Source organism: Podarcis vaucheri (genome assembly GCF_965113315.1).
Source record: "Podarcis vaucheri genome assembly, chromosome: 4".
Lineage (NCBI taxonomy): Eukaryota > Metazoa > Chordata > Lepidosauria > Squamata > Lacertidae > Podarcis > Podarcis vaucheri.
In genome coordinates this window covers 81,880,690-81,908,115 of record NC_138762.1, presented here as the reverse complement: position 1 = coordinate 81,908,115, position 27,426 = coordinate 81,880,690, and the positions used below count along the sequence as shown (strand labels likewise).

At 41.8% G+C, this 27,426-nt stretch overlaps 2 protein-coding genes and 1 long non-coding RNA gene across 3 annotated transcripts in view; 2 read left to right on the top strand and 1 right to left on the bottom strand.

Moving 5' to 3' along the window:
* The window catches only part of CUL4A (cullin 4A), a 31,614-nt gene extending 24,161 nt beyond the window's left edge, over positions 1-7,453 (top strand). The window contains exons 16-20 of the mRNA XM_082218627.1: positions 1,434-1,547; positions 3,792-3,897; positions 5,093-5,265; positions 5,770-5,922; positions 6,129-7,453. Of these exons, the coding sequence (XP_082074753.1) occupies positions 1,434-1,547; positions 3,792-3,897; positions 5,093-5,265; positions 5,770-5,922; positions 6,129-6,224 (642 nt within the window). The 3' untranslated portion in view covers positions 6,225-7,453. The remainder of the gene's footprint in view (positions 1-1,433; positions 1,548-3,791; positions 3,898-5,092; positions 5,266-5,769; positions 5,923-6,128) is intronic.
* On the bottom strand, positions 6,775-9,366 carry LOC309530253. Its single transcript, XR_014218730.1, has 2 exons — positions 9,192-9,366; positions 6,775-7,507 (listed from the first exon to the last, which is right to left on the bottom strand). It is a non-coding gene; the product is annotated as an uncharacterized lncRNA (long non-coding RNA).
* A 122-nt stretch (positions 9,367-9,488) lies between these two features.
* LAMP1 (lysosomal associated membrane protein 1) lies at positions 9,489-26,946 on the top strand. The gene is made up of 9 exons (XM_082218769.1): positions 9,489-9,665; positions 16,767-16,882; positions 18,937-19,150; positions 19,286-19,447; positions 21,916-22,097; positions 22,743-22,865; positions 23,739-23,808; positions 24,291-24,461; positions 25,973-26,946. Exons 1-9 carry the CDS (start codon positions 9,617-9,619, stop codon positions 26,110-26,112), a joined length of 1,227 nt encoding a protein of 408 aa, XP_082074895.1. The 5' UTR covers positions 9,489-9,616; the 3' UTR covers positions 26,113-26,946.
* The last annotated feature ends 480 nt before the right edge of the window (positions 26,947-27,426 follow it).

The following is a 27,426-nucleotide window of genomic DNA, read 5'->3' as shown; positions in this document are numbered from 1 at the left end:
TGGAGGAGACTGGCTGCAAAGATGACCAGCGGAACAAGCACGCCACCCCTTGGGGGTGCCGCTTGGGGTGGTCGCCTCATCCCACCTTAGTGTTGGGTCAGGTCAGGTCTGCCCCAGTCTGCTTTCTCCCGAATGAAGTGAAGAATGTTTGAGGACTGGGATATTCGCAGGGAAACCAAAATGCTTCCTTACAAAGCTGTTGTACTACCAACCTTACTGTATGCTTGTGGAAACATGAGCCACTTATAAACGACATCTGCAACTCCTTGAAAGATTCCATCAATGGTGTCTCTGAAAAATTATACATATCACTTGGGAAGACAGGCGAATGAATGTCAGTGTACCGGAAGAAGCAAAGATCACCAGTGTTGAAGCAATTATTCTTCAACATCATCTTTGTTGGACTGGTCATGTTGTTCGGATGCCAGATTATCACCTTCCAAAGCAGCTACTGTATTCCAAACTTAAAGATGGAAAGCATAATGCTGGTGGTCAACAAAAGAGGTTTAAAGACTCTCTCAAGGCAAATCTTAAAAAATGTAGTATAAACACCCAACAATTGGGAAACACTGGCCAGTAGTGCAGGGAATGCACCTGGTTATTATTTCTAGGATGCAATAACTTCAGACTGCAGGGGGAGAGGTTGAATACATGAATGTACTCCCATGTTGAAAGCTTCCTGAATGTGAAAACTATTCTGTCTGGCCTATAATACCATAGTTCCTGAAACCTTTTGCCATGGGAGCATACAGAGATCCAGTCACCCCATGTGTGCACATGTATGTACATCATGAATCCGAAAGTGAAGTATCCCCAGGAATAATGGGTTGTGTGTTTTTGCTGAATGCCGTAGTTCTGCGTGAAATATAGGGGTGCTATGACAGAATATACCTTTCAGTATACTTTTATCTACTTACCTCTACCCCTTAGAACAGGGGTGCACAACCTATGGCCCTCCAGATATTTCTAGACTACAACTCCCATCAGCCCCAACCAGCATAGCCAGGGATCAGGGATGGTGGGAGGTGTAGCCCAACATCGTCTGGAGGGCTGCAGGTTGTGCACCCCTGCCTTAGAGCCTACTCAATTCTGATTTAACATTTTTTAAAGCCAAATGTAAGATCCTGGATAAATGCAGTGTAGCTGCACGTTTTCCAAAACTGATTAAGGGCTGTTGAGTTCTTCTCCCCTAGTCATTCATATTAATGGGATGTTCAAGGAGAGTATTCATTTCTGTGCCACAAGCTGATATCCTGCAGTTGGAACAAATCCATCAAATTGTACAAATTTGCATTCTTTGCTTGGTTTTCTGCTTTACTTACAGACACGAATGAATACATGAAATGTTACTTGTATTTAGCTGCCATTTATGCCTGGATTTGTGTGTTTGCCCGGATTTATTTTTATGTTTCTTATTATTTTTTGTATTTCAGATGGTTAAACTTCAAGAAGTATTTAAGACTTTTTATCTTGGAAAGCATAGTGGTCGAAAACTTCAGTGGCAAACTAGTTTAGGACATGCTGTCCTGAAAGCAGAATTTAAAGAGGTGTGTTTGAATAACTTAATCTTTGCTCTTCTATCCCCGCTCCCATTTACAGCTTTCCCAAACCCTCCATTTCCCTTACGCATGGCAGCCTGAGGGGGTGGTGTGTGTGTGTGTGTGTGACTCTGTTGCTCTTCTGGTTTACCAGTACCCCAAGAAGTACAAGGCACAAGGAGCTCAGTGCAGTGAATCAGGGTCAACTCTGCCACCGTGCACCAAGCTCTACACGCTACTCACTTTCCTTCTTCAATAAGCCGCAGTGACTCATGGTGTTGGGAAGCCAGGATAGCAACAGAGTCCCACTCATGCTGCCTCACCAGCCACTACTGCAGGCTTGCAGTTTGTCCCCAAAAATGCTTCTTGGTGGCAGAGGGAGAGGAGGACAGATGCAGCAGCAGTATAGTAGGACTGGAGAGTGGTTGCTGGTGAGCTGGCCTGGCCTGAAAGCTCCTCCATGGATTGCCTGAGCTGCCTGTCCTGGCTAGTTGACTGCTGGCTTTAAAAAGCTCCCCTCTATAAAAAGGTCAACATGTTCTGGCAGCTTTTTTTTCTAGAAAAAGAGCCCTGGTCATACATAAAAGAAATTCACACTTCCAGGAGCCAGAAGGATTTTCAGAGGTTGATGATCAGAAACATTTTATGCTACTAGTTGCCTGCATTGTATAAGAGCAGTTGTGGTCAAATAGGTGTGAAAGAGTACTTGCACTTAATCTGTGGAACATAAACACTAGTTGTTTGGTGAACATTGGAGCATTCACATTAAGCAACATTCTATGAGATTTTTTATCAGTCCATATATATTATGCTGCAACTTTGAGTCTGATTCTGCTGTGCAACCAAAAATATATTGGTGGTATTCTTCTGATTCACGTGATATTTTTATCTTTTCTCTATGCATGATGTGGGAATCAGATTGTGCCTTCTTGCCATGAAACTTGCCTATCTTTCTTGTGCAGACATTTAGAGTTCAGCATTTAGAATTGGATACATGTAGATCTGAAGCTTATGGTCATTCCAGAGATTCATTTGAGAAAAAATTAGCCATGGATTTAATGTCATTTTATCCTATTAAAATACTCCGTCTGTGCACAGATGTTGAGAAGTGTCAGGTGGAATCTTGCTCCTTTGTTGCACATAGAGCAGGGGTGTCAAACTCAAATTCATCGGGGGCCGCATCAGCAGTTTGGTCACCCTCAAAGGGCCGGTTGTATCTGTAGGACTATGTAAAGGACATGTAAAGTGGAGGTTTCCTGTGTAGAATGGCCGGCGCCGCTAGAGGGCAGACGTTCTCTGGCTTGTAGGCTGCCGCGCATGCGCTGAAGAGGCGGCTTTCTTGTGTAAAAAAAAAAAAAAAGCGAGAATAAAAAGTGAAGGCTGGCGGCCGGCGGTGGCTACATGGGCCACATGACGAGGTCTGGCGGGCCGGATTCGGGCCCCGGGCCTTGTGTTTGACACCCGTGACATAGAGTGAGTCAGGGAGCGTACTGTTTGAACTTGGCCAATGACTTTTGGCATTCTGTTTGGAACTAAGGATGGAAAACATGGTGTGGTGTAGTGGTTAAGAGCAGTAGTCTCGTAATCTGGGGAACCGGGTTCGCGTCTCCGCTCCTCCACATGCAGCTGCTGGGTGACCTTGGGCCAGTCACACGTCTGTGAAGTCTCTCAGCCCCACTCACCTCACAGAGTGTTTGTTGTGGGGGATGAAGGGAAAGGAGAATGTTAGCCGCTTTGAGACTCCTTAAAGGGAGTGAAAGGCGGGATATCAAATCCAAACTCTTCTTCTTCTTCTTTTGGAAATAGCAGAGGTGGGTTTTGGAAATTCCTAGGTTGAATTTCACTTTAGCTCAGAATGGTTTAATGCCAAACCTGTCATCCATCAGTTTCCTTCTTCCTGCCTTTCTAGCACAAAGGGAGCAACTCAAACCCAAGATCCTCCTGAATGAGGGGAGTTTAGAATAGTTGGCTCTCCAACATAGAGCCTGCTCATCTGGAGATACATTGGCATAAGTCCTTTATCCTGGCTTAGCCAAGGCCTAAAGATATGGTAGAGTATGGCAGGTAACTTAACCCATTCCAGTGTTCAGCTTATGTATACGATTTGTTTGTAATCGTTCTATCCAGCTGCAGATAAATGACCTTTGGTAAAGAACAGGGGACAGCGTCATTAACAGTTAGGCTAGTGTGTGTGTGTGTGTGTGTGTGTGTGTGTGTGTAATGTTATAAATATAAATATTTTGTTTGTTCTAGGGCAAGAAGGAGTTTCAGGTGTCACTCTTCCAAACCTTAGTGCTTTTAATGTTCAATGAAGGAGATGAATTCAGTTTTGAAGAAATTAAAATGGCCACTGGTATAGGTATGTAATAGTTTTTGAGAAGACAGGTGTCTTGTGGATTTGATCTGGCATAAATGTGATCGGATTAAAATACAGTGGTACCTCTGGTTGCAGACGGGATACATTCCGGAGCTCCGGTCAGATCCCGAGGTTTCTGCAACCGGAAGTGCCTGTTTTGCACACACATGCGGCACGGTAGAGTGCTTCTGCGCATGCACGCCTGGCAAAACCCGGAAAAATACTTCGGGGTTTGCCACGTACGTGTCCTGAAGGTTACATAACCGGAGGTGAACGTAAGTAGAGGTACCACTGTACAGGAGAATGACTTGTTACAAGAGCTTTATTAATAGAGGTAAACATGAATACAAAGAGATACCAGTACTACATGTTACTACTGTTGTTTCAGAATATATTGTGGAACACATTCTATGATCCTATGACATTTAGGCTGCAAATAGCAGTTTTTCCAATAACTGCTTATGACATACAGGATGTAGTTGACCCTGGGCTCTGAACTGAATGGAACTCTGAACTGAATATTGTACCTATGGATTGCACTGCATTATGGTATCTGGCAATTCCCTCATGCTTTTTTCTATACTTAAGCATAGAAGAAAAGCAGGGGAGGCACATGGATCCACAATAGTACTGCTGTGTTTCCCCAAGCAAACTACTATGGTAGTTGTACAGTGGTACCTCCGGTTGCGGACGGGATCCGTTTCGGAACTCCAGTCGGATCCCGAGGTTTCCTCAACCGGAGGGACCGCTTCTGCACATGTGGTGGCAGACTGCTTCTGTGCATGGTCACAGTGTAGGAGAGCATTTCTTGCTCATGTGCGCGGGGTGAAACACTTCCGGGTTTGCCGCTTTCGCTATCCGAAGTTTACGTTACCCGAGGGTAACATAAGCCGAGGTGCTACTGTACCTGTATATGGCAGGCTTATATTTCACAGTCTTCTGCACTATAGCAGAAGGGAGGGGGACAGAAGCAGTTTGTAATATGCTGTTTGATATCCTGATCTCCTAGGATATTGTTAACTCCCCTAAGCAAGTAGATATGTGTAGATTTTCAGGACTGAACTAGAGCAATCTCTACCTGCCCCTATCTCAACACTTTTCCAGCTCATTTCTTCTTCAGTCTGTGCTTTGTGGCAATTGATACAGCAATTGTAAACAATTTTCCACTGTGTGTTTGCATTTTGAACCCCTTTCACAGAGGACAGCGAATTAAAAAGAACCTTGCAGTCTCTGGCCTGTGGTAAAGCAAGAGTGCTGAATAAAAGTCCAAGAGGAAAGGATGTAGAAGATGGAGACAAATTTGCCTTTAATGGTGATTTTAAGCATAAATTGTTCAGAATAAAGATCAATCAAATCCAGATGAAAGAAACGGTATGTATTCGATGCGGACAGCTCTTTGGAATAGTCTGTCTATAGTGCGGTGGTGTTTGGGTTTAACCAAGAGAGGTTAAGACATGTATGAAAAATGTGCTGTATTCTCAGCTCTGAATAGAAGTGCTTTTGTTCCGGGCTCAACCAAGTATTGTAGTATTAGACTCAGAGAGGGGGGTTGTTTTGAGGGGTAAAAACTAAACATTTGACATGGTTATGGATTCAGCCAGTTAAATTTGTAGATAATTTGTAAATATTTATCTGACCTTTATTTTCAGTCATACCCTGTGCTGCCTTTCCTTTCTGAGGCAAATTTACATGATGCAACCGTTAGTTGACTTTTGTTTCACTCTTGCCTAATCCCCCAATTCTTTTGGTATAGATCCTCTCTCCATACTATCAATTAAGTATAAGTATTAACCAAATAATATGCATGTATGTATGCACATGTGTGTGTTTGTGTGTCAGGGTAATTGATGCATATTTTTCATACTTGCCGTATAGGTCGAAGAGCAAGTCAGCACAACTGAAAGGGTGTTTCAAGATAGACAGTATCAGATTGATGCAGCTATAGTACGAATAATGAAGATGAGGAAGACACTCAGTCACAATCTTCTTGTTTCAGAGTTATATAATCAGCTAAAATTTCCAGTAAAGGTGAGTGAAATATTAATGTATAATACAGTAAGGGAGAGGCGAAATTGGGAGCACAATTATGGTAAAATTACTGTGATCACAGAATACATTATCGTTTTCAGACTGTTGTCTCCGTCTGTCTGTCTGTCTCTCTGTCTGTCTCTCTCTAGTATTTTATTTCCTTTGTCCTTACATTGCTAAAGTGTCAACTTATTCTCTTATTACAGCCTGGAGACTTGAAAAAGCGGATTGAATCTCTCATAGACAGAGACTATATGGAGAGAGACAAAGATAACCCTAATCAGTACCACTATGTTGCATGATGAGGAGGAAACTGTTTTTATAAAACAGGAGGACATTAGCTTCCCAACAATGGATACTTGTGTTGTTCCCAAACCTTACTTTTAGCAGAACTGGGAATGATGTTCATTAAGCAGCTGCATGTACTGCTGATACTTGAAACATCCTTGCCTAGAATCTGTGGTGGTATTCAGAGACAATTATTTTTAGATCTGCTTCTTGATTTCTTTCAGAATTCTGTTCAAAATTTATTTTGGAGTTGGAGTGAATGGTAATTGTCCTCTGTATGATATAATTCTTTTGCCTGAAGAGTGGTTGTGTGTGTTTGACAGCACATCATAAAAATACTTTACGCTGCCATTTTTCGCTTCAAGAATTATTTGAGTTTCTTTTAAACACTGTTGAAGAACAATCAGTGGTCTCGGGGTACACTGAAGTTTTAACTATGCACCAAGAATTCTAGTTTGTTCTGTTAGATTTTTGTTTTGTCTTTTTGTTTTCTATACCTTATCCCTGTTTAGATGGATCAAGTGCCAAGAGGATAACTGCATTAAAAACAATAGATGAGCTTCCTAATGAGCTCAGATATTCATTGGTGAAATATATTTTCTTCTTGGCCACATGAAGGTGAACCAAATAAGCACTTTCTAGCTCTGGGATAATTGTTTATAACCTTTCATGTAAAAAAAATGAAACTACAGGATAATAGTTTTATTCTAAAAGTTACACACAGGGTAATTACAGTGGCATGATCTTAGAAAATTTCAAAATATTTTTTTAAGGCTTTTTTGCCCTGTAACGAAAACAATCCAGCTCCTCTTCGGATCATACTTGCTGAAACATGAGAAAACATGAGAAAATACTCCTATTGTGGTAGCTTTCCTCCCTTGTATCCCATACTGTGCATTCATTTGCAAAGTTTCTCTGGACTTTCTGTACGCAGGAAGATTTGATTGTTCTCATAGTTTTACCTTGACAGATGAAGTAGCTTGTTTCATATCATTTACATGGAAATTCACCGAACTTTGAAGAAAGAAAGCTATGTTAACAGACAGTTGTAACTGCTGGCTTTATAGGATACGCATAATGATGTATGTTTAAAAGAAACCAAAGGGAGTTTGACCTTTTGTGTCATTAATGTTAGTAGTATCTTTATTAAAATGCTTTGCATAAAATTAGTAACTTGGTTTATTATATAAACTCCCTTGTATTATTTTGACTTCTGCAAATTAAAATCCTTTTCTCATCTGCATTACTATGAGTTAGTGATGAATCCAACATTCGTTGAATTTTCCTTCCCATTTTCCTGTTTCAAAAAAAAATAATCTTAAGCAAATAGAAACTTTTAAATCTGATTTTTACTTAAAGCAGATGTCGTGCATAGTAACTGCTTTTCCACTGTATGAATGTGACAATCTCTTTCCTATTTGCAATAGCATGGAGTATTGTCTATCCAATATTAGTAAAATTGTGTTGCTACCTTTTTAATGCTATAATGAGTATGCCTCTTTCTAAAAGACAAGAACCTTCATGACGATTCATACAAGGGATTAGTTCAATGTTTCAGTATTTTTACAAAGTACATCCTCATTTTTCTTTTCTTGTCTCCAGTACTGCTTTATTTCCTGCAACATTTGTTCAGCTTGGAAGCTTGCACAGAAAGAAGGCTGTTAACAAAGTTATGGGAAATATCTCTACAATAAATATACCTGCATTATTATTTAGACTGGAAAACAAAATAATAAACCAAAACAACATATATCAGTAACCAGGATCCTACTTCAGTTTACTAGTCAAAACTATCGATTGCTTGAAAAAGTATAAAAGAGAAAAATATAAATATAAAAGTTAATAACATGTATTTTATAAATTCTTATTGTCAACACTGCAATTTTAAATAAACGTAGTAATTCTCCCAGTTAGTACTAGATTTTTGCTTGCACATCTGCCTATAATGATGGCCTGAAAATGGTTCAGCTTACAGCTTTCCAGTGTTCTGTGCCTGGTCATTTGGATGTGGGAGACAACTGCATTAGAGATGCATTTATAGAGAGATAAAGGGAAATATTCGACTCCAATAGTCAATCAAGGGATGGGAGAGGGGGAACTCGAAAGACTGCCTCCTGTTTGCAATCACTGGTGCCAAGCTCATTTTCATATCTACCCTCTTCCGTTACAGTCCCTCTCTTTCTTTTTAAAGGCAGTAATGACCAGTGACAGCAGTAGCCATTTTAGTGAGGTTTCGTGGCATTGGTAGGTTGTCACCTCCATTTGCTGCAGGTGGCTTCAGAAGCCGGAGCAGGTCTTAAAACTTCTTTCAGCTCAACGTAAAGCAACTTCAAACTTACGCAGCTTGTGTTTAGGTTTCTGCTGTCTCACTGGCATGTTGTTATGTGACTTTCCCTGCCCCTCGCCCTAAAATGTCTGTAGTTGAAATGCCTATCAAGTCGCGTTTGTGGCGACAGTACAACCGACAAGCCCCATTTGTTAGGGGCTCTCTTGCTTTTTCTGAGAACCTTCCAGTAGAGGATATGATTTGTTTTCCCTCTCCGCCCACACAATAATAAAATTTCTTTTAAAAAAATGACTCTATCGCGAGAGCTCATGTGACATGGGAGTAATTTCCTTGGCACTGAACCCGGAGCAGCCTCCCAAAGGAAACGAAACTCCTGCCACCAGCCGACCTCGGGCGACGCACGGGAAGAGCGGCGTTTTCCACGCAACAAATTCCCAGCCAGGATGGGCTGCGGGCCTAATAGTGATTATAATCGCCACAAGCCGATTCGAGCTTCCCCTATACAATGGTACTCGGGTTAAGAACTTAATTCGTTCCGGAGGTCCGTTCTTAACATGAAGCTGTTCTTAACCTGAGGTACCACTTTAGCTAATGGAGCCTCCCGCTGCCGCCAAACGATTTCTGTTCTCATCCTGAGGTAAAGTTCTTAACCCGAGGTACTACTTAACCCGAGGGAGTCTGTAGCCTGAAGCACCTGTAACCCGAGGAACCACTGTATCTCGCTATTAGCAGTTCAGCCCCGTGCCGTGAGAACGAACCGAAATCGGTTAAAAAGCTACAGTTAAAAAAAATGGGGGGGGGGAGAAAGCCCCTCAACGGCCTCAGCCTATGGCCTGCTTCTCTCCGTTCTCGCGAGATCACGGCTCTGGTTCTGCCCGTCTTCTCTTTCTCTCTGCCCCCCTCCCCACTCTTTATTAAAGAGGCCGGGCGTGGTTTATTAAGATCAGGTGACGGAGGTAAAAAAAAAAAGAAAGCGGTGGGCCGACGGCGACGACTACGTCGATCACGTGACCGCGCCTCGGCGTTATTCGGTGCTGCCGACGCCGACGTTCCTCAGTTTGCGCTCCCCGCTCAGCTTCGCGTTCTTCTCTCTGTCTCCCGTCTCGGCCCGCTCCTGTCATGGCGCCTCGGTACAGCTGGGGGTTGCTCCTGGCGGCGGCCCTGCTGGGTGAGTATCCGCGGCGGCGGCGGCTTCCTTTCACAGGCCTCTCGCGGGTCTCCGCCGCTTCCCTGAGGAGGGAAGGAGCGCCCTGCCTGCCTGCCGCCGCCGCCCCTTGCCCTCCGCTCGAGGCCCTGTGCGTGGAAGCCCCGCGGCGAGGAAAAAGGCGGCGGCGGCGGCGGCCTCCTCCCGTGTGGCGCCTCTCCCTGGAGCCGAGCCCGGGCCGCGGGGTCGCCGCAGCCGCTTCCTTCCCCCGGCACCTGGGAAGTTAGCGGGCCAGGTGTCTGCGCCAAAGGGCAGGCGGGCCTCCCACGCGGCCCTGAGGGCAGAGCAGCCTCTCCGCGTTAGGGAGAAGCAAGAGGACTGTTTTCCGCCGTGGGAAACGGTGGCGCAGGACACGGTGTACTTTAATGCAGTTCAACCGCTAACGCGGAATTCAACGTTTAAAGGAGCTGCCTCTTTTCCTCAGTTAGGCAGGTGTGATTTGGCTGTATACCGAAACCCATGTCGTCGTCCCCCATCCTTCTCCCCTTATGTACTGGAAGCCGCCCAGCTAGGGAAACCCAGCCAGATGGGTGGGGTATATATAATAAAATTATTATTATTAATCTTCAGAGCTCACCACCTACTTTTCCTCCAGGTCACTGTATTGTAAGATGGTGACTAGTTGCTGCTGTAGCTTTGCTCCAACCTTTGCCTAGCTTGCACACTCAGGGTGTGGATGGCTTTGTAACCTTAAACCTTGACGCCTAATTCCTTTTGGCTGCAGCTGCGTATCTTAAGAAACATACTGCCACTTTATTGTTCTCCTTCCAAGGCAACTGTGTTTTGAAGGCTGCTCAAATCCTGTGTCCCTATGTTCTGTTTTACCCCAGCAGCTCTGCAAACAACTTTTTTTTTTTTTTTTTTTTTGCGGAAGCGCCCTCTTCTAGCAACGACAGGTGTGAGCAAGAGAACTTGTTTGCCTTCTTGTGCTTGAGGCCTTGCATGCTGCTAATTTGAAATAGATGACTTTCACTGTTGGTATATTGGTGCAGAGAGCACTGAGGGTTTCCTCTCTGCTTGATTGTACCAACAAAACTGGCAATGCTCCCTTGAGGCCACTCTGGCTGACCCTCACTGCACTGCTGTAGCCTTCTTGTGAATATTTGGCTAAACTCTGATAAGTCGTCTTGTTTCTCTGGATGGAGGATAGGAAGGCTTGTTTGAGAGTGAGAGTGAACAAACCAACCTGCTGTACAAAGGTGAAATTTACATTTGTTGTTCTGTCCACTTTTACCTCTGGCCCCACCCATAATTGGCATGTGGTTTAGGAAGGCTTCTCAGAAGGGAATGTGTCCTCCCATCTAAAAGAGGTTCTGCATCCCTGCTGTTTTGCAAGGCATTCCCCATCTTCCCAAACTTGTGTTTTGTGGAAACTAGATGTAGCAAATGTGAAGGAACTTAGAATGTAATAGGTGACCCAGCTGAAGGTGAAATTCTTCTCTCCTGATAGTAGTTGTCTTCTGGTTTTTTTCTCCCAAGTGGCATTGTCTAGTTTCAGTACCTTTATCACTGGCTGTATAACACTGGTGATATGAAGCTGTTATCTTGCAGAGATTTCTACAGGTTCTCTTGCACTCAGTGGGACTTTATCCCCCAAGTAAATATTCATAGGATTAGGCTGTAAATCATACAATCTTCTCACTATAGCATGAGGTCAATGAGAAAACCTGGGCATCCCAGAATTGTAGGCCAGAGTATAGAATTTAGAACAAGTATGACTCATGAATTTGTGTCCTTCTGTGCTGCTTTGACTTGATACAGTATGGATTTGTATGTGATTATTAGTCTGCAATCACTGGTCTGCCTTATTCCATCCCAACTCAGTACATGGTGGCTATGTATATCCTGAAGTGTTTTTCCCCAGGATTCCTTTTCTCACTTTTGTCATTAAAGTTAGCCTTGCCATTATAGGCTGAAGTATTTGGGCCTATTGTAAAAAAGCAGAGGTATGTTAGAAGTAAAAAGCTACATACCGTATAGCAAATTCAAGAGTGGTTTATTTACAATGTTTTAAAGGCATTAAAACACAAATATTAGGAAAACCAGAGACAAACCTGGGGCTAATGAGACTAGTCTCCCCTTTTACTGCAAAATAATGAATACTTATTTTACTTTAACTAATTATGTGTACTTGGTGTGTGTTTTTAATGGTTTTGAACTTGGATTCTTTAAAGATACATTCATGGATTTGATTGTCAGTGGATTTTATTCTGGGTGTGATACCTGCTTTTTCCTGAAATTCAACTTTAGTTTGCTTATATGATGCTCCCTCAAGTTTCACTTTGCAGTTTCCTGCTGTGCACCAAAATAAAGGTTTAAAAGGACAGGAGAGCATGTTCTTTTACTGCCTACAAACAATATTTGTTGTTGGATGATTTAGTACTCTTTGGTCAACTGTTGTCTTCTCTTGAACTCTCATTCATGCCCATGTCTTCAAAAGACTTATGGGTGCTCAGTGAAATATAATATTGTTAACTGATATCTAATTGTGTAGGAGCTGTAACTTTGACTGGTGGCTTCTCTTGAACTTGATTATTTCAGGACTTTGGAATGAATTTCCATAAGCAACTATAAACTTAGTACATCTTTGCCTACATGAAAATGGCTGGCTTTCTTAAACTTTCCAGATCAGCTGTCAACTACAGTTGGTTGAACTAGAATCAGCTTTATGGCATGAGATGAGGTTTCTATAACAATTTGAAACTTTGGGCAGTTTGAATGGATTTCATGGTACAGAATCCTTGTGCATGTGCACAATAATTCAGCTAACTGCAAGGCCTGGTAGATATTTCTCCAGAACTGCCAAACTCTAGTTGATTTACTAGGAGCAAACAAAGAAGATAAACAAGGGCTGTAAAAGGAATGATAATCCTTCCAGTGCCCTAAATGAGGCTGAGGGCTCTGGATATGTAGATAATTGTTGGAGGGTTTTAACTCCCTTCTGCAGTGGACTTTTCCAGTTTAGGTGTTAAGAAGTTGTATTTGGAAAACATAGCAAGTGTTTCTTGCTTTAAATTAATGGCCACCAATTCAGCTTTTGAAAATTGCACAGATAGTGTTTTTAGAAAAGTGTGTCAAGTCTGAACACTGCAGTGCTGCCAAACTCTTGATATGCAAGTTAGGATCTTCCTAGTGCAGTGTTGGCCCAAAGTCCTTGCATATATTACAGAGTTGCTGACAAATTGGTGTCATCTAATCTCTTTCTAAAAGGCACTAACTTAAAAGGGCTCATGACGGAGGATGGAGGTGCCTTTATCAGATGAAAAGCAGTGGGGGAGTTTCTTTTTAAAATGGCTGCTTTATTGGAAGGGTAATATTCATTCCATAGGTTTATCTGCAGTTGCCCCATAGTCACAAGGAAGCAACCTACATTGGTGCATAAACACTAGAAACATCTCTTTGTACCAGCTCATTTCACATACGTATAATCCAAAACATGAAGCTTACAAATGACTTTCCACTAACACTTGTGTTTTTATGTTTATCCGTAGCATAGAATTGCTTACTCAGGAAGAGCTGATGCAGCATGAAATCTGGGCCGGGACAACTATTTAGCAGGAAGCTGTAATATATTGTCTTGCATAACCATGAACTTTTTGGTTTCAAGATTTACTATTAAATGATCCACTGAAACTTAACCTAGCCTTACTCATAAGTTAAGATGGGGTGCGCAATCCTAATGTGAACTGCTTTCCCACATAGCTGCTCTTCACTCAAGTTGACTAGGTATCTCCATGGTTCAGATTCTCATTGCATGAAACATGTAGCTACCATTCTACTGTTCTGAGCATGGCACACTTATCATAGAGTAGAGAGTGATTCAGGCTGCCCTGGAGTCTTCCTGTCTCTGCTCTTATCCACTTGCATAAAGGGTTGGAGCAGCCATTTTCCCATAGTGCAGTACAGTATTGTGAAATGCACGGGTGGGGCTATAGTCAGACTAGTGCCCTAGTTTGATGCCTGCCTGCAGATCTTAAATGCGCTCGCAAATACAAAGAAACTTTCAACGGATCCCACAGGTTAAAAATTTAATTTGTCCACACACTGTATTTAAAATGCCTCTTTCACCCTATTAATATGGTGTTGAGTGAGTAAGGCAGGTGTGTCTTCTTTTGATTTATATATTCATCTTGTTAGCTTGCATATTGTAAAGCACCTATCCTTTTCCTAATAAGCAGTTCCAGCTCTGTATTGCATAATGCTGATAGTTTCAAACCTGTGAGAATTGGCCAATAAAAAGGATTTATCTATTTAAAAAAAGGCCTTTGTGTTTCTTGGTTCTGGTGCATATCTTTAAAAAACCAAGCAAGCATTTTGGTTAAAATATTATTTGCATAGGGTATGAATATTTGATGACAAGTCTTTAAAGAAACTGGCATTGAAAATACGCTGGCAGAGCAATCCAAACCCTGGTTGGGCAGCAGAAACACATAGAGCAGCGGAACTTCCACAACGTCTGCAGCTCTATTGCTCTCATTGCCAGGGTGCAGGGCAGGCAAAATTCTGCTTCTGGAGCTATTGTAGGGATGGGGCCTGGATCTTAGGCCAGCTTAGCCCCTTCCCATCCCACAGAGGCTGGTGAAACTGTTTGGCACATCAGGAGTTTGGATTGTGCACTAAGTGATGTAAAACTGCTTGAAACATCTGTTCTCAAAGTTGGATAAGCTAGACTAGTCTCTTGTGGAGAATATGTTCTATTCGTTGGATGCTGTTTTGGAAGTGTAGCTCATTTATTTGTTTCTGAGTCTGCCATACAATTCAAACAATTCAGAGATGTAGCAGTGTGTTTGCAATGCAGATTTCTGTAGCAGTTTTCTTCCATTTTAGAGGAATCCCTCCATGGTATATATACTCCCAATTAAATGTTAGGAGACCTCTGACAACAAATGGAACACAATTCTACTGCAGTAAAACTTGTCATCCAGAAGTACAAACAGCTTACAGCCTTCCTGCATTTTTAAGTAGAAGAGGAAAACATTGCAGTGGACTTTGCCCTTCTCTCTGCATTAAGCAGTTCCTGGGAGAAAAGACTTGTATGAATGCACTTTCATAATGGGCTTGAATTGCTGCCACTCCAGCATGTTCAAAAATGACAAAATCAACAAAATGATGGGGTATAACCAGGCTGTGAAACTTGCTCGATTTTTGTGTCTTCCAACAATGCTTCTTCATTGGCAGGTCACTACTTGGTATTCCAAGATAGTTGTTTGTGTTTTTGGAGAGGGAAGAAAGTCGCTACAGTTTGGAAGGAAGGGGGAAGCACTGGGGTTTTATTTCAATAGTATTAAGGCTGTCGGACAATTAAACATACCTATTAATGGTTTGGCTCTATAGCAGTTGAAAACAAATTCACGTGCTGCATCACTTTTCAGTAGTCTCACAGCTTGCACATGGTTGTGGAAGAGGACAAAGAAGCACAAATCAGTCATAGGCAATGGAAAGTTTCAGCAACATACAGCCAGTCTTAAATTCACAGTACATCATGTTTGTTCTCAAGTCAAATCCACTGGAGAAAAGTTGAGACATGCTGGTTGGGTGGCCTTTGGAGAGAGGACGAGAAGCTTGGTATACCAGACTCGGTGCCTGTTGAACAGTTGACTGAATGGTATCTTAGCCTGAATCATGCAATTGTAGAGTTGGAAGGGATCCTGAGGGTCATCTAGTCCAACCCACTTGCATATTGCTAGGCAAACCTGTATTCATTCACTTCACTTCACAGAGAGTTGTTTAGTTTGGCTATCCAGTCCCCGTCCCCCCGGCCTAGCTCCTCCCTAACCCTTTCCTGTCCTCCCCTCTGACAAAACATGTCACTGTTGTAGAAAAAACCTAACAATGTACTCGTGTAAATCTAGAGGGGAAGCATATAAGATTCTAGCTTAAATTAGGGGATGGGGTCCTGTTGAGACTTCCACACACACGTGTTATAGTTGCACAGTTTTAAAAAGGTGGAGTTTTAAAAATTGTCCTTTGTGCAGATCTTATGTTGGTGCAATTTGAGTAAATCATTAGCTCCTGCAGGTGGTAATCTGTAGTTGCCTTTGGCAACAGCCTGTACTGTAGCAACTAGAACCTTATTAATGAAGACATCTGATAGCTGAGGTCAACTTAATATTGCCTGACCACATTTTAAAAATACTGATCCCTGCCAGAGGTAGAATATACTCAAACACCTTTGTGGGGTGGGGATTTCTACATTCCTTTAATTTTCAGTAAAATGGGAGTGATTATTTAGATAGTATTTTTGTGTGTGTCGTACAGTCTTAATGTAAGCCATGGCTCAGTTATTAAAAAGCTGTCTTGTACACTTGAGTATTGGTATTGTATTTATGAAAATATATACTACCCATTCATATAAACAATTAAAAGTATAAAAAATGGATTGTGGTGAGTTTTCTACTTTTGTATATTTTCAAATGAAAATGATTCTTTAGCATGTAGATAAAACTTGTTAGCTTGTGTTTCTCACATGACAAATTTAACAAGAATGTTTGGTAGTTTTGTAACAGGGCTCTTTATCAGTGTGTTATCAAGAGGACTAGATACAAATAAAGCCAGTGGAGATACAATGAACCATTTTGCAAACAAAGGTTGTGATTCTGGTTGGCATAAATTGACTTTTCTTAAATCATTCTCATGGTTGCTTAAGAGTTTTTCATCCCTTTGGAACATGCTTTGTATGAATGTTGGAACGCACTAATACATAATAGGTTCTTAAATATTGTGTGTTTTATAATACTGTAATGGCTTAGATTATCTTCACAATAAAATGTGTTGCGAGCTAGAGTTGCTACAGGGGAATCCTTGCTTATTTTCTGTTCTTGGTGGCTGCATGGGGGTCCCTTCTACCCCACCCCCTTTGACGCCAAAATCAATTGTGTGCGAGTGGGGAGGTGCCTGTACTGAGTAAATGTGGGCTTTCTAAAAGCAATCATATTCTCCTTCCACAAAAGTCATCTGTCCTAGTGAAGCCCATCGTTACATATGGATGTTGCATATATTCTTCATATTCTTCAAAGCTGTCTATCGGCATTGCACTTCTTGATATTTATTGTTTTCTGTTTGCAGGATTTTTACAAGCATCTTCAGCGTTTGAAGTAAGAGATGGGAAAAACAAAACCTGCATATTAGCCAATTTTTCTGTGCTATTTACAGTGGAATACAACACAAAAACCAGTAAAGAGGTGAGGATGCTGAAGCTTAAATGAGTGGTGGGCCAGAAAGCTGCTTACAGAGACATAACTTTTAAGGTGCTATGCTGTGTGGCTAAAGATGCTGTTTTCAGAGCTGAAGCTGCTTATTTTGCACTCATGGTTGAGTCTGTTTGAAGAAATTTTGGATTTCTATATTTGATTGGGAGCGGCAGTTAAACCTTGGTCTCTGATTTGTTAGTATGTGTATATGTTCATCCTATCCACGTGGTAGGAAAATAATTTTAAATGTACACCATGAAAGTGATGCATGAATTGGCTCAAAACTCACTCAGACACTTTCCTGAAGTGTTTGTGGTCAACTGAAGGCAGAGCTTGATGGAAAACAAGTTTGTAATATCATTTACTGGTGGGAGATGAGGGTAAAATTTAGTTATACATAAAATTATGTCCTAACCCAATTCCTTGGGATCAGTAATAATGCCTCAAAGCAAATATAGGATTAAAAATAGCCCTGTTTATAAGGCACACAATGCTTACTTCACTTTTATAGCTGCTGAAACAACCGTATCCACCATGTGCTCCTTAATGGTCTCTGCATCAACCTTGAACAGAGTTTCCCAGACTTAGGTCTTCAGCTGTTTTTGGTCTACAACTCCCATCATCCCTAGCTAGTGGTCAGGGATGATGAGTATCGAGTCCAAAACTGCTGGAGACCCAAATCTGGGAAACCCTGACCTAAAGGAAGGTCCTGAGTGAAGTAGTGCAAGGATCTGTCTGAGGCCCTGTGCCTTTTAACATCTTTATAAATCCCTTGGATGAGGGTGTAGGGGATATGCTTATCAAATTTGTAGATGACAGGAAGCTTGGAAGAAGACAGAATCAAGACTCAAAGTGATTATCACTGGCTAAAACATGGTACCCAAACCAGCAAGATAAAGTTGAACAGTGAGAAATTGTAAAGTTCTATGTTTAATAAATCAAGGGCACAAGTGTAGGAATAGGGAAGACCTGCTTCGAAGCAATACATGTGAAAAGTAGGTCTCTTTAGTAACTAAAGGTTTGTTGGTCACAAATTAAACTCGAGCCACCAGTGCAGCTACTAAAAAAAGCCAATGAAAGTTTAGGCTGCATTGGTAGCAGCATTGTGTCCAGAATCATACCATGAGAAGTAATAGTTCCACTCCATTCTGCACTAGTCAGGCTACAGCTGTGTACTGTTATGGGCATCACATTTTAAAGAAGACATGGAAAGAGGAGAGTGTGTCTCGAGAAGAATGACCCAAGTGCAGAGGAGTCTGGAAACCAAATTCTATGAGGAATGGTTGAAAAAGCTGGGCGTGTTTAGCCTGAGACGAGAAGATGGGGTGTGAGGACAATAGCAGTTTTCAAAAATATCATGCAGAAAATGGAGCTAACAGAGGGCAGAACTGGAGCTAATGGATAGAAATTGCAGGAAAGGAGATTCGGCTAAATTTTACAATTTTTATCCTGCCTTCCCTCCAAAAAGCTAAAGCCCCATTTTATTCTTGTAATACCCCTGTAAAGTAATTCAGGCTGAGAGACAATGACTGGCACAGTGTCACAAAATCTGCTTCATAGCTGTGTTAGGATTTGAACCTGAATCTCCCTTGTCCTAGTCCAGCATTCTAATCAGTACACCATTGGTTCTGTCACTATTGTTTTGCTAACTTTCTGTTGCTACGTATGCCTGCCTAATTTAGGAATAGAGACAGAAACGAAATGTGGAAAGTAAGCTCCAACCTACACTGTGCCAAATCCTTTCTAAAACATAGGGAGGGATTATTCTTTCCCCAACGCACACCAAAAACAAGCAAACACATTTTTACTTGGCATGGGATCCTTCTTTCACTCTAAAGCCTTATCCTACATTGTAGAAATTAAACGGCAATTTGATCCTGACCCAAAGGTGCACCACTAAAACGTACGTAGGTTGACTTTGTATTCCCACCCCCACCCCCAAAAATGTACTATGGTTATTGAAGCATTTTACTTACTTTTGATTGTTTTATGTTTACAACAGTTCTAATGCTCACTATAACAGCAATACTGTTTTTGTCTCTTAGGTCAAGAGCTTTTCACTTCCTTCTAATGCTGTGGTACTGCCAGAAAGCACATGTGGCAAGCCAAACGACACTTCAGAAGTTCTTGCAATTGGATTTAGCAACAATAACTCATTAAAGATGGCATTTGTACGAAATGCAGATGTCTACGTTGTCAAGAGTCTGACTTTCATCTACAACTTGTCAGATGCCAGCCTTTTCCCCAACTCAAATGAAAGTAAGTGTTTTGAGGCTTTGCAAAGTACAGTATGATGAAGGTAGCTGGGTTGGTGGTACATAGGATGGTTGCCATATTTATGGAGAAATTATCTGAAGACCATCACACACTAATACAATTGCACACTTTCTGCAGCTGGAGCAAGAAATGTGTCCAAAGAAACTGATATTCGAGCAGGCTTAAGGACAACATATACATGTCACAGCAACAACACCATAAGCATGAAAAATGTGACTGTTCTTCTCAGCAACGTTACGCTTGAAGCATACCTTGTAAACAACACCTTCAGTGGAAAAGGTAAGCATTGTATTTTCAAAAAGCTTATGGCATGCCAACTCTTCCCACTGGAACTAGTCATACCCCAGGGACTCTCATTTTCTCTGTAGGTCTGGGGTTGTGCTGAAAGATTGCTATTTTGTAATGGTTTATGTAAAATGAGTTTCTGATTGGGGAAAGCCAGATTTGGATTTGAATGGCCAACAACTTATCATGCAGAAAGCCGAAGGGTATTGTTAATAAGTTTGGAAGTAGTAAGTATTACTGGCAAATGCAGCTGAAGCCTAGTTGGAAAGGACAAGAGAAGAGCAAATTGGGAGAACCTTCCTCCCAGTTCTCTTTTTCACTGGTCTGTCCGACAGTATTCTGTTTTGGAAGAACAGGAGGAGCCCTCTTTGCTGTGTGCAATCTGTGAAACGGCAATGTAGCAGCAAATGAATGAATTTTGAAATGGCCCGTTTCCAGGAAGCAAATTGCTATCACACTGAGGAGCCTGACACCCAAGTTTAGTTTGAGACACCGCTTCCTTCAAAATACAAGGGTGAATTTGGAACAGCAGTGCCACAGGTAGGACAGCAGGAGATCTGTTTTGCCATCTGGTCTCTGCTCCTCACTGCTACCACACAAAAAACCCGGCTGGGGGTGAGAGCACCAGCTGCCACCATCCCTGCTATGAGACTCACATCAGTCCTCACAGCTGATAGAATTTGCTGAGAAAGGCCAAGAGCCTTGACTTCTTCAAGCAAGGGTGTGTGTTTTGCTGTGCCATTGTCAGTGGAGGGGGTAATATGAGGGAGAGGGCTACCCTATTAACCTTTTAAGGGAGCAATTTAGTGATGGAGTCATTTCTGAGAAGCTAGTTCGTGCCTGGAGTTAAAGAAGGGAGAAGGTTTGTTGGCCATTTAGCTATTGCTAACTGGGTGTTTGGGTTCACTGGGTCTTGGTGGAATTTTATCTAGTCTTTTGTTGGGGGGGGGGGAGTGAAGTAACAGTTAATATCTGGTGGGTGGGTGTTCCTATCAAAGTGTTCTTTGAAATGGAGATTGAAAAGAAATGTTGGCTGATGATAATTATGCCTGTTTCCTCACACCTTTCACTTTTAGTGCAGTGCCTTAGGTGGGCTCCATAACACTGTCTGGTCCAATTTATTGCTTGGAGTTTCACTTAATGAGGTCTGAGGGTAGTGACATGGCTCTGGACTAGTTTGACCAACCACTTGTGTTAGGAAGGGGCTGTCTGCCTGGATCCAGGAGAATGTAAATTCATCCTTGTGAGAGGGAGTGGATCCAAGCTATACAGCAACTGAGTGAGACAGGAACGTTGCCTAGGCTTAGCTGCTCCAAGCTCTCTTGGATGGCTCTGATTTTCTAGACCCACCTTAGTGAGGCATTAGGACTGGGTTTGGAACAGAACAGAAACTGCCTGTGGTTCCCTATGAGATGTTCTCTGCCAAGACAGGTGAGGAGTGTGACCTAATTGATTCTCTTACCCGTCAGCAGCTTTTGGTATCATAGGCCCAGCCATTGCCAAACCAGTGTCCTCTAGATATTTTGTACTGTGGCTCAGGCTCCTCCAACTACAGCACAGTCATATTGGCTGCAGTTGATCATAGTCCAAAATATGTGAAGGACAAAAAGCTAGCTTGTGGGTGCTTCTAGATCCAGCACTCCGCTGCCCCCTCCCTCATGAGGTTTAGGTGGTCCAGTGATTAGGAGCACCTTTTATCAGTTTTGGCTGACCCTAACTATGACTCAACAAAGCTCTTGGTTGGAATACAGCATTGTGCCCTTGAAAATTATCTAGAAACTTGAGTTTGTCCAAAATAAGAGTGGTCAGACTACTGATGGGGATTGGCAAATAAAATCATATTGCACATGTGCAGTAGCTTCCAGCCCATTTTCTGGGCCCAATCCAAAGTGTTGGTTTTAACCTTTAAAGCCCTAAATTGCTTAGGGTCAGGCTGCTTGAATGAGCATATTTTCTCATATATTTCTGTCCTGGGGCCTTAAGATTTTCATTGGCTCTTCCCCACATTTCCACACCTAATGTGGTAAGGTGAATGGCTACCATGGAGAGGGTCTTTTTGATGGTGGCACCCCATTTATGTAATGCTCTGCAAAAAGGCTCACCTGTTGCCTATACTATTGTCTTCCTGAGTTTTGTGGTAAATTTGCCCCTGCAGGCTTCATGCTGATGCTTAAATATTTAGCTCCCGTGCTCATCATATGTTTCGTATTGTTGGGCTTTTTAATGATTGCATTATTGGTAAACATCTTTGTTTTTGAGCTTAACAGACTACGAATTGCCTTGGAGAACACAGTTGTACAAGGGATATTAAAATATATTTTCAAAAACGAAAAGGGGCTAAGTACACATTTTGTAGTTGGGAGCAAAGCAGGAGAAAAGACTGGACAAAGTGAAAAAATGAAGGTTGTCTGGGTGTTGATTGACTACTTTCCATGCTATGATTTGTGATCACTGCCTTCCAGAAACTGTCTGTAGTGAAGACAAAGGGCCTACAACCGCCGTTCCCGCAACTACAAGTGTGGCACCAACTGCAGCACCAACTGCAGCCCCCAAAACTCCAGATGTTGGACGATACAATTTGACTGGCTGTTTGCTTGCTTCTATGGGCCTGCAGCTTAATATTACCTACACCACCAAAAACCAGGTAACTTCCATATTTATTATTTATACATAGCAATACATAGAGATATATGGGAAGCTAATGCACCTTAGACCAGACAAGTGGGCTTATTAAATCCAGGCTCTTCACCACCAGCAGCCACACAATAATGTGTTTAAGGAGGTTAGTGTTGTCCACCTGTGCCCTATGTTCCTGCACACTTGGCCAGGATCTCTTATTCTTGCACAACTGCCAGTTAAATTTAGACTAATCATAAACATGGCAAAAATCTGGAAAAGCTGATCTCCTGATCACCCCCATGGCGCTATGGTTGTTATTGAAAATTCTTTCCTGCCCTCATTTCCAAAGGAGCACAGGGCAGCAAAACAAGACAATTAAAAATAGCTAAAATTTAAAAACAATCAAGGAGATAACACTGCTGTGCACCAAAGGCTTTTTAATAATGTGCTTATTTCAATATCCATACAGATCAAAGCCTGTACAGTAAAGTCATCCAATTTAGCCCTATTGTGTTCTGCTAGGAAAGTTGCTTCCCTGTTTCTGCACACTGTTCCCAAAGCTGTTTACACAAAATTTACTGAAAGTGCATACATTATTGCTTAATCTCCAGTGAGAAGGTTTTTTTTAAAGGAAAAATTTGTCATAACTTTTTGTTTTTCTGTTTCCAAGACTAAGAAGTGGGAGTTGTTGAATCTTCCAGCAAATACAACTTTCTCTGGGCATTGTGGAGATTCCACAGTTACTCTGAACTTGACTTCTGGGAGCACTGACCTGGTTTTTTATTTTGAGCAGGTAAGCATAGTTTGATGCGACACTTACAGAATGCTGATGTACTCCATATGGTATTGGTCTATGCCCCTCATTGTCCCTGACTTTTGGTCATGCTAGCTGGAGCCAGTGAAGTTGGGAGGACTCCACATTGACTGCTTCTGATTTACAGGCGGAGCTGTGTTTGACATGTATAGACCATGCAAATATTACTCTATTTATGAGCATAACTCTGCTTCTACCAGTAATTGGGAAGATCATGGATCAGGGCACAACAGCTTATGTGCAGAACTTCAGTAGCTTTAGACTGTTTTTAGAAGGTTGCTTTAGAGGTTTTCATTATGTTACTATTGGTGTGTTTATCACCCTGGAGGAAGGTGGTGCAAATTAGTAAATAAATAAATGGCACTTGTTAAAAAATAAAGTGGCAATTTTAGATGACTTGTAATTTTGTGAATGAGCAGATTGGCATGACAGCCATTTTGTATTTTTCCGTTTATTTACTTGAGCTTATGAAACAGCCTCACTATCTTAAAATCACCAATAATTCCAGTGGGATCTGGAGTTCACACCCTTAAAATGGGGCATTTCTTCTTCAGTGTCGTCTTTAGTGTTTAAACCATGGTTCTTGATCTGTAGTTGCCAGTGCTTGTGGTTTTTTGTCACTGGCTCAACAAAGGGAATGAAGCAGGAATGATTCAGTAGCATGTGCATGCACATAAGCCATGTTTTAATTATGGCTTGTCATGATATGCAGATGTATATGCTATGTATGTTGTCTCTTTCTATTAACAACTGCAGCATATTTTACCAGTGATATCGTGGCCCTGTAGCATGCATAGGCTAGCCTTTTAAAAGAAACCCAACCAGTAACTAAGATTTATCTTTCTTTTTAAGAACTCAACCACTGACAAGTATTTTCTGCACCGTATCTCTGTGAGCACAAGTCTGCCTCCTGAATCTATAAGTAAGTAATATATATATATGTATTTTAAAATGACTTTAATAGCTTAGATTTTGAAGGATACAAAGAATGTCCAAAACAGCAAAGAGTTCAAAGAAGATAAAGAGATGCAAGTATTCACAAACTGTGTTAACTGCCAGTTTGAAATGCCAGGGTTGTTCATTCTTTAGCTTTTAGAAGGCTCACTAGGAGATAAGAGAGAAAGCCATGAACCTTGAAGTACAGTCAACTGGTTTGATTGACACCCACACCATGATTTCAGGGTCCTCAAGCCCAGGAAAGCAAATAGCCTGTAAAGTTTGGTGCAATAGCTTGTCCAAAACAATGCTGTACTGACAGCAGGAAAGGGGTCCTGACATTTGGCTTGTTACTGCTCATCAGTAACTTCACACCACCTATAAAAACATGGTGGCAAAATGGGCTGGTGCCTTTACAAAAGAGTGTGATCCTACTTAATCTCATATGTGCGTTTTTTTTAAATACAGAAAGAACATTTAAAGCTGACAACGATAGCCTGAGTGCTCTCAAAGCTACAGTTGGAAAATCGTACAAGTGTTTTTCAGAAGAGAGTATTTGGATCTCAAATGAAACTTCTCTCAATATATTCAATGCTCAAGTCCAGGCTTTCAAGATCACAGGAAATGCATTTGGAACACGTAAGCTGTATAACTACATATTAAACACAAGTTCAGTGCAAAAGCTTCGTTCTTTCAGAGCAATAGTAACTTGATGATCTAGCTTGGCCCTACTCAGTGGTGTCACCTGTACACATTTATAGGTTTGTTTCTTTACATTACTGTGGGTGAGCACATGATCTGTGACTTAAATGTAGATTAATTTGTTCGTCATAACCTCAGGGGTAAGTTTTATTATACGGTGGCTCATCTTGGCTCTGCCCAAACACTGAAGGTAGTTAAAAGAAGCTTAACTAAGTTTCAGAAGGAAGACTTATCATTGATTCCTAGTCTGTCGTACCAGAACACTCCACAATAAGCATTCTTCTTCCTGCAGCCTCACTAATTTAAAGTTGACTCCCAATTGGTAAAGGAAGATCGTCATTTTTGCAGTTTCAAAAGGGGTGGGGGGTGGGAGTTGGCACAGAGCAAGATGCCATATACAGTATAGAGAAAAAAATGTAGATTGATAAAGTGTGTATTTCTGCCTTATGGGGTGACCTTACTGCAAAAGTACACAACTGTGCTTATAGCTAATTAGTATGCTACAAATGTTTGGCTATTAGCCCTTCAGATTCCCAAGGAGGGTTTGCCAAGACGCCATCTGATCTGACTGCTGAGCATTTTATTTTGCATCATATTGCTAACAGCTAACCCATCGCTCCCAGTCACCAGCTGTGGCTGGTGGGACTTTGGTTCCTCATCCTAGCGCTACATGCTGCAACAATCCAGACTTCTCTGCATCCATCCCATTGTGCTGAACTGCTAGCAAGGGGGTTCCTATACTGGTGTGCTTGAGGGACTGGTGTAGTGCATATGGCCTTTCCACAGAAAGTTAGGGTTGTCTCCCATTACTTTTGGGAGAAAATATGATAGCCATGATTAGAGAGCCTAGAAAGATGCTGCTTGTAAGATTGTGTACCTTTTTTCTTAGGCTTGAAATTGCCTGATTTCATATGAAGGGCAAAGTAACAAGGTTAAAACGGTTAGTTCAGACACCACCTGTGCTCAAAGGTGGGCAAGAAAGCACTTCCACCATTAGAACTACTACTACTACTACTACTGTCAAAACTTAGAGTTTGAAGTAGCATTGTACTTTCTATTAATTTTGAATAAATACAGACACTGTTTTACCAAGTGGTAACAACTGTAATAATAATACCTTGGAAGTTGTTCCTCCAAGGTTCTACCAGTTGGGAACCTAGAATTCTGATATTTTGGGCTACAACTTCCAGCATGAGCCTGCTAGGAGTTAGGCATGAGGGGAATTGTAGTCCAAAAGTATTTGGAAGGCACGTGCAGTAAGTTAGGAGGCAAAATGGTTTAAATTCACTTTCTGATAGTCAATGTAGATACCCTGACAGATCATTGAAGAGTAGAATAGATTGGGTCCTGGAATGGTTATTTGGTGTTTGACCTGGTTCCTTGCTATTTTTCTAACAGAATTTTAGGATTAAAGCTGCTTAATAGAATTGTTTTTTTCTTTCTTTCAGCGGAAGAATGCCCAATGGATGAAAACAATATGCTGATCCCAATCATAGTTGGTGCAGCCCTTGCTGGACTTGTCCTTATAGTGTTGATTGCATATTTAATTGGCAGAAAACGTAGTCATGCTGGCTACCAAACAATTTAATGATTTGCACTTCCTTAAACCAGTGTGGGAGAACAGCAGTTGCAAGAAGCAGATACATCGATTCCCCCCATTTCCCCATCTTCCCCTCAAATAGATTGATATGAGGGAGCACAATCTCTTCCTTACCAACTGTTTCTTGCAGTGCCTGCTTTTACTAAATGTGAAATCCATCTCGTGGCATTTAACTATGCACAAAGGATAACTTCTATAATTCTGTTTAATTTTGCTAATGGGTTAAGTATTCACCCACATAGAAACAGGCTGAAGTTTTAAGAATGCTTTTCTGAATTGGCATGGTTTTTAATGTCAACTACTCTAAATGGATGTGATGTAGTTAATTCACATTCATTCACTTAAAATTCAGATTAATTATATCTAACAAAGGGAAATTTCCACTTTTCTGATACTACCACCCAGTGCTGAATTTAAACTGCTTAGGTGCAGTAACTACAGTAATAATGACTGACCAATCAAACTTACACAATTCCCACTTTGTCTCTACCTAGGTATGTATCATTAATAAGCTTTAAATGCTAAGCCTGGTATATGCAAGGTGTGGAGATACAATTTGGCTGACTTCTAAGATATTTTTGGTCTGTCAGCTTGGTAGGAGCTGGCCCTTTTTTACATAAAAAAATGGGTGTTACTTTATTTTTTGTAAAGTGAATTTCAGTCTCTTCTGTTAAAGTTCAAAGGAGGTCCTTTTTCTGCACATGTGTACAATAATAGACTTCAGTCTGCTAATTCTTGCTTTGATCTTGGCTGGGACTGTACACTGCAAGGATCAGTTATGGATGCATTGCCTGTAACAATGCTAATAAAGACTTTTCTGTATGTTTTGTCAGTGTCCAGTTGAGCAGTTGCGACATCTTTGTGTAAAGAGAAGTGGAAAGGGCGCACTGCAAAACCCAAGCAGCAATTTTTGCCTGCCACCTTCATTTCCCTAGTCTGCCTCTGTGCCCCAGAGAAGCAGTTCCAGGAGATGAAAGAGCAGTTGGGTTTGCAGTGGGACAAGGTACCTACAGACAAAGGGAATACGTGGTGGGCTGTTGTGTAAATGCCTGGCAGCCATTTCCAGCACAGTGTACCTCACTCCTGCTGTGCTGGCGGCAAGCCACCACTTGCCTTCCCCCTGCCCCTCTGGCTTGCGGAAGCCGGAGCTGTATGGTGGCTTACTCAGCTGTGGGGTTGGAGGCTTCCTGCCCCTCAGCTGAGCAGTTTAAGGAAGCCCCCACCCCCCATCTTATGCAAGGGGGTGGGGGTGGTGCTTGATAACTGAGGGGCACGGATCAAGCCCCCATACTGCTCTTGCTC

Coding starts and splice junctions, on each gene's coding strand:
- LAMP1 (XM_082218769.1), top strand. CDS start 9,617: ATGGCGCCTCGGTACAGCTGGGGGTTGCTCCTGGCGGCGGCCCTGCTG. Junction 19,448..21,915: donor CAACACCTTCAGTGGAAAAG/GTAAGCATTGTA, acceptor ACTGCCTTCCAG/AAACTGTCTGTAGTGAAGAC. Junction 23,809..24,290: donor TCTGCCTCCTGAATCTATAA/GTAAGTAATATA, acceptor TTTTAAATACAG/AAAGAACATTTAAAGCTGAC.